General features: G+C 34.0%; 1 protein-coding gene across 1 annotated transcript; it reads right to left on the bottom strand.

Moving 5' to 3' along the window:
• LOC107640143 lies at nucleotides 1,991–5,735 on the bottom strand. The gene is made up of 12 exons (XM_021123600.1): nucleotides 5,366–5,735; nucleotides 4,520–5,280; nucleotides 4,322–4,432; nucleotides 4,214–4,246; nucleotides 3,906–4,083; nucleotides 3,630–3,811; nucleotides 3,198–3,334; nucleotides 3,012–3,107; nucleotides 2,834–2,903; nucleotides 2,664–2,738; nucleotides 2,517–2,562; nucleotides 1,991–2,425 (listed from the first exon to the last, which is right to left on the bottom strand). Exons 1-12 carry the CDS (start codon nucleotides 5,733–5,735, stop codon nucleotides 2,364–2,366), a joined length of 2,121 nt encoding a protein of 706 aa, XP_020979259.1. The 3' UTR covers nucleotides 1,991–2,363.

Genomic DNA, 7,160 nt, shown 5'->3' with positions numbered 1-7,160 from the left:
CAAACTAATGCATTTAGAATGAAAGAAGACCATCAATATAAAAGTAGGTCTACTATAATAACTTGATTGGAGATTGTATTGCTGATTGATTCGATATTTTGTAATTTTTTATTTTTAATTAGGTTTATATAGAAGGTGGTCATAAAAGGAGAAAATTGAATACTTGATCTGTATTAGTTAAAATCTAAATTATGCTTGAAGGGTTTATATTTGAACATAAACAGTTGAATCAATTATATTTATGGCTGGCTAAAGATTTAGGAATTTGAATTATCCAAAACAATTATCTATCAGTCCAACTAAGTAAAACTAATTTTTTTTGCACATACAAAATCAATATTATAAATGTTATATTCAGTGATTTTGAAGAATATTTTGAGATGTTTTTTGTGATTTTGTTTTTATTTTATGACATCGATGCAATATATAATTATCATGGAATGTGATGTAAATTATTTCGTTTAACGTTAGGTTATTTATATAATTATCCTTTATATTCGCTGAGTGTCACTTTCTGTCTTTTAAAATAGCTTCAGGAGATTTTTCTGCCTTTTGTCTCATAACCAGACACGAGACTTTTTTTTTGTCTCGTAACCAGTCAGGAGATATTTTTCAATTTTGTCTCCTTCGCAACAGAAACAGAAATGGAGTAGAAGAGAAAGAGAAAATCACACCAAGAAGTATCCTGGTTCAGCTGCTAAGTGCAATGCAGTCTACATCCAGTTTTCATCACAACAATGATGAAATTTCATTGTAATCAACTGATTACATACACCAATTCTTCCTTAGGAACTACCCATTCTTATCCGGGACAAGTTCAGAATCTATCCCCAAAACTGAACTTGACTTGGTCACCTACCAAGCTTTCAACTGCAAATTGCTAACCCAACTTGTAAGGGAATCCCTACATATATAGTCACTCAATAATAATAATAATAATAATAATAATAATAATAACATTTACTAAAATTATTAAAAATTATTCTACAAAAAAGTCAAAGTTAAAATCATTTGATATTTTTGTATTTAATATAATCAAAAGATGTCCTATTTTAAAAAACATGTTTGTATTAAAAAAAATATTTTAATTTGGATTTCAGAGCATCATTATTGTATTTGAATTCTCTAAATTTTGAATTTTAACTTTAGAGGGTAAAGTGTGATCTCTCATCCTTAAATAATTTTTCTCTCATATTTTTTCTTAGTCCCACCTATGAAATAAATGGTGAGAGATCACACTTTATTCTCTAAAGTGAAAATTCAAAATTTAGAGGATCCAAATTTATCATTATTCACCTTACTTGTTTCTAATGAAGAGAGTGTATTAATATGATAATGTCATTGTCTACATGCAAAAAGCTAAGTTAATAATAATAAAGGTCGACAGATAGTAAAAGTAAAATAGACAAGGGACTATTATGTTTGACAGAAAAAAACGTTAGGGATTGATTCGTATATTAATTTTTTTTGGAGACTAAAATGTCCGTTTTTTAAATTTTTGGGGACTGATCAGTTTTGATTTCATTTTACCATAAAAAAAATAAAAATCTTATAAGAGAAAAAATAACTGAAGCAAAAAATAACACAGGGAATGATATGAAATTGTTCATGATGTTGACCAAAAATTAAGAAAGAAAAAATGAGTTGTGTTTCTATGAGCTATGTTTGTGTGGGTTATAGGTATGGCCATGTGGTAAAGTCCAACAAAAAAAAAATTGTAAACCAATTCATCTAAAAAAATCGATTATTAAATGATTGGTCTAATCAAACTATATTATACCAATCTACAAATACATTTAACTTTGAATCAAAACTAACATTACCAATAATTATTGTACAGCAATCATCCCAACCCTTGATATAGAATCTTTTTACATGGTCTTTTAAGCTCTTAATTATTCTTTTTCCACCAAAGACATTCCCTTAAAACATTAAAACATTCTGGACGACTCGATGCAATTCCTTTTGGATTTCATATATGGAGCATATCGATCGGGAACTTGCTGCATTAATCAATTAATTAATTAATAATATACCAGATGCTTTACATGGCGGCTAACTCAATTAATTATATGTAATCAACAATATACTGGAACATATTGCGCCTGCATAATAGGCTAATAGCACAACGCGATATTCGATGATAAGTGTTGAATTATTGTATGTGTTACATAACATAAGATGCAGAAACTGATTTCAATTGATATTCGTGTCTCTGTGTCTCTATGTCTCTGTCTGTGTTATCTCAGCAACAACACTTTCCGTTCTTGTATGCTGAGTGATTCCAGCAGAAACAAGCAAGCATTAGTTAGTGCTGATCATATGATTTTGAGCACTCTTAGCTGAACGACATCCATGTTAACCTACACATATTGTTGAGTACCGCAGCTTTTTCTGTATATGCTCATGAACTTGGCCACAAATTCTGCACACAAACACCATGTTACTAAAATATTTGTTATCAGGTAAATCAATGTTAGAGAATGATTAGAAATGTTGTTATCTGATCCTTTTACCTTCTAACTTTAGTAAAGCTGTTGTTCCGGGTGGCAGTCTTCTTTCCTGTTAATCATATACAATACATATGTATAGTCTTTAATTTGGTTACTAATTTAAAAGAAAGAAAGGAAAATGGCATGGTCATGCTGGAAGGAGAAACTCACATAATACGCATGCCAATAGTAGACTTCTCTTTTTAAGCTGACCTCAATTCTTTTCAGGAGCTCTTCCACCAATTTCTGCATATTCCAACGAAATTTTCCATTTAAGAAAAGAAAATACTATTTTTGATATATTGAATGGATTCTTATCACACATGCACTGATTCAATTACCTGCAGGATCAGTTTGGGGTGGACAAAATCCAAGAGAAGCATTTGAAATTTTCCTCTTATTGAGAGTAAGCTGATAAAAGTGAATCATAACAAAATTTGAGATTAAATTAATGTTAACTTCGAAATCAACGATATATACATATATAGCAGGAAGCAAGTTAGGCAGAGAATTTCTTGCCGTGAAAATGATGGATCAGCTAGAATCTCTGCAGCTACTTCTATTACCATGTCCTCCCATCCAATTGGAATAGGTTGTTCTTCTGAAAATGGATAGCTACACAGCAGAGTGCACCAATTAGTCTCTGTAGACAAATGTATTAGAAATTCTGATGATAAAAATACTTTTCCTTTTAGGTGTTCTTACTTGTGCGCCTTGCAAGCTTCGAGTGCCATGATAGCTTTCCTCAGGTTTTGCTTTGATTTTATGGCAATCTTTGCGGCAAAATTAAGGGATACATCAATTTCCTCTTTCTTTGCTATATGAATAAGAACTTCAGCAATCTGGCATTGTGTTTGTGTTAGTTAGTTCTTTAAATTTGATTGTTCAATACAAATAAATGGAAGGAGATTTTAACCATTTCCATGAAAGGAATAGTAACAAAAAATTCTTGTAGAAACTAAAAGAACATAAAAGTAGATAGATAATAGTTTGAATTCGATTCAAGTTTAGTTCTTTTGCAGCAAATATAGCAGAGTGTATCATGCATCTTGTCACACTACCTTGCTACAGTATCTATGCATATAAGTAATCAAATCCAAAATTAACTTTTCTATCTTTTCATTGTTTAATGCTTACTTGGTGAGTTTGAGGTGCATCAACTTTGATAATTTTAAAACGGTTTTTAACAGGCTCAACAATGGCTGCATCATCTTCACAGCAGAGAACTAGTTTACATATATCCGAATACCGGTCTATAATCCATTTAATCATGTGCTGGATGTTCTCCACTGCTTTATCAACGCCATAAAGAAGTATTACTGAAATCAAGAGAATCAAACCTTTTTAGCTACACTCACATTAAAGGATGAATCCTTTTAAGATTTCATACATACATGCATTCAGACAACAAACCTTTATAATCAGGCTTGAAATTAACATTGCTGACTTCGGGTGTCATTGCATATATATTGCTAATTTCTTTGATTAATCCCAGCAAAGCATATTTAGCATTTGGTTCCATGCTTACATTGAGCTCCATGTGATGCGCACTAGATGCTATTGAAACACATACTTTGATAGGCCTCTTGTCCTGTTAAAGCAGTTTATTGCCATCAGAACATAGCAATGGACTGAAACTCCATCATTTTGGAACAAGGACCAAGACTGTTTATACTTATCAGTCATCAGATTATATAGCTAAAGTATTTAGAAATCTTTACCTGAATAGGGAAGCTCCTTAACTCATGGGACATCTGCAAAAAGGGCCTGATAAGGTCAGCTTAAGAATGCAAATATATGTATAAGGAAAACTATGGGAAGAAACTCACATTGCAGCATGCATCACCATATATTTCGCGTAGAAGAGCCATTGCTAGTTCTCTTTTCCCAGAACCGGAGGGTCCTTTGAGCAGAATATGAGGGCAAGAGCCCTGAGACACCTTAAATCCAAAGTAGTGTCAAAGTCAGAAACTATACAAAAAAAGGGCAACTGAAAAGTAACTATTTATGAGTGTCTGGAAACTTACTAATTCCTTGAGAAGTTGAGCTTCTTGTTTGTTGCAAATGAAGCCATTAAGTGAAGCAGGTTGGTGCTTATCAGCCCAGAATTGTGGGAGGGTTTCCACCACAATAGCCCTGCCAATGAAAGAAGCCTCAATTGGCCTTTTACGCTCCGGCGATTTCATCGATGTCCTGCAGTTTCCTGTCCTCATGCAAGCAAACCATGATGCATCCTTCTGGCTCTTCTTCCTGTTGGCTGTGAATTTCCTCATGCTATCAGTTGTCTTCACACTACCATCGCTCGTCATACTGCTACCGCCCTTTCTGCTTGTAACAGCTGAACTTGATCTAGACACACCAGATGAGGCGATTCCTCGGATGTTCATGCCATTTCCGTTGCTTTCATCCTCAACGGAAGAAGCAGGGAGACCTCTAATGTGGGGACTCATGGCGGTTCCTGCAGGACTTGGGCTATAATATCCATATTGTTGAAGTTTTTGGGGCAACAGCGAAGATTTCTTGCCCTGCAAGGCACTGCTTTCTCGAGAGAAGAAAAGATCACCCGGTTGAATAGACTCAGTGGTGGAAGTCATTGACTCATCCAAAGTGCTAGGGTCATTGGATAGTTTCACCTCTGCTATGATTTCATTGATCTCTGCCACTGAAGGTGCATTGAGAACCATGCCTCTATGACCTGAAGAACCGTGATGCTTTCTGCTGTAAGGAGACACGGTTCTCCCAACATCTGGTTTTGGCAAAGGGCTTATATTTCTCCTTGTGTTCAAACCTATGTTGCACAAATACGAAACAGTTATAAATACAATATATTATGATAGCAAAACAAATTTAAGAAGCTTGTGATAAGCATACACCTCTTATGGGTGATGGTGGGGGACCGTGATCATCAGTATCATCGCCATCATCATCGCCAGCTACTCGAAGCTTAAAGGGTGACTTGCTATGGTGTTGCCTTCTCCGAGGTTGGCTTGGAACAGAAGCTATTGTTGTGGTGGCTGATGAGGTTTCAGTTTCGAACTTGGAATGGTTGTATTGGTGCCTCCTGTGTAGTGCCAATGGACTCTTGGCAATTAGAGTGAAAGCTTTTGCATCTTCAGGATCCAAAGCAATGTTCTTTCTTTCTCGTTCATGTCTCGGAACCTCTTGCCACTCTGTCTCTGTGTCTGACGGCTCATAACCACTCTTGGTTGAGTGTTTCTGCGATGAAAACCGGTTATTATCCATGGTTGAAAAAATAAAGAAAAAAAGTCAACCTCTCAATACAACTCTGTCACCACTACAATGAATGGTGTTTATAGTTAGAAAGTGAGAAAGAAACTAAGAAGACAAGTTAGTGGCAATGACAGAGAAGGGTATCAATAAAGAAGAAGGGAATCGGGAATAGAAGCGCGATGGTTTCGAAATGTGACCTTATTGGTGACGGTAATAACAAGTGTGTCGGGATATGAAAACTTTTTGTATTGTATAGTAAGAAATGTTTTTGGATCCAGCATAGTTTTAGTTTTATTTTATTGAGAAAGTGTTAGGTCACATTTTCATTAAAATTTAATCAAGATTTAACTATTAAAAAAATATGTAGTTATAATCTTATACTATTAAAATATTAATAATAGTTAGCTGATAACTATAAATTACAAAAAAATCACTTAGATAAAAATGTTTAAAACGTCTTTTTTTAAAGATATTTTTTAAATGTGCTAATTTCCAAGCACTACTGTATTTTATTTACAGCAAAACATTCAAGATAGTTTTCATATCATACAAATTTGTATTATCTAGGGATATGCATAGCCTGGGTGACACCGGATTTGATGTGACTTAGACTCGACCCGAAATATATATCGGGCCTATTTATTAGACCCGAATCCAGCTCTAAACCTGATGAAACGTATACACTTTTGGGTCACGATTATACCGAAAAAAAACCGGATGAAAACCAGGTCGTTACCATTACATTACCTTGATACCTTCTTATAAGCTAGCATGTGAAAATATCCAAATTTTCAAGACTCCAACCATTATTTGACATGGTAAAATTCACTTAGAAAAACATAACAAGAACCAACTCTTCTCTAAATTAAAGCATAACCATAATCAATACTAATATTGTCTAATAACACCAAATATTTAAATCAATACAAATAACACAATATTATGCATTAGTCTAAAATCTTGTGCATTTTAAACATAAAACATTAACTTATAGTCTTATAATAACTAATAACACAAAATATTAAGGTTTACAATACTTAAATTCCACATAAGAATAGCCATCATCCATCACTAATAACACAAAATATTAATTGTGTATGATGATCGGGCCACCAAACCGAGTTTGGGTAACCCGAGCTATGACCCGGACCCAACCTGAAATAATGACCGGGTCTATTTTTGAGACCCTTACCCGACCCTAGACCCGATGAAATCACACTAAATTAACCCCTAAAGTGTTCGGAACCGGGCTGGATCTTCGGGTCGGGCCGGACCATGCACACCCCTAATATTATCTAAAAATTTTAAAAAATTACTTATATCAAAAGCAAAACATCTGAAACCATAATTACTCTTATCAAACATATTAATTTTTTGGAATAAAAATCTGTCCAAGTAAAATGTTCGATCTAGAATTGATTGAGGATAATTTAGGTG

This window comes from Arachis ipaensis, chromosome B05 (assembly GCF_000816755.2).
Source record: "Arachis ipaensis cultivar K30076 chromosome B05, Araip1.1, whole genome shotgun sequence".
NCBI classification, from domain to species: Eukaryota; Viridiplantae; Streptophyta; class Magnoliopsida; order Fabales; family Fabaceae; genus Arachis; species Arachis ipaensis.
This window is presented reverse-complemented; position numbering and strand designations above follow the sequence as displayed.

Excerpts from the sequence above, each read along its gene's own strand:
- LOC107640143 (XM_021123600.1), bottom strand. The coding sequence starts at position 5,735 with ATGGATAATAACCGGTTTTCATCGCAGAAACACTCAACCAAGAGTGGT. Across the intron at positions 3,812-3,905 it reads TTTCAAGCCTGATTATAAAG|TAATACTTCTTTATGGCGTT; the intron begins GTTTGTTGTCTG and ends TCTTGATTTCAG. Across the intron at positions 2,426-2,516 it reads AGCTTTACTAAAGTTAGAAG|AATTTGTGGCCAAGTTCATG; the intron begins GTAAAAGGATCA and ends GTTTGTGTGCAG.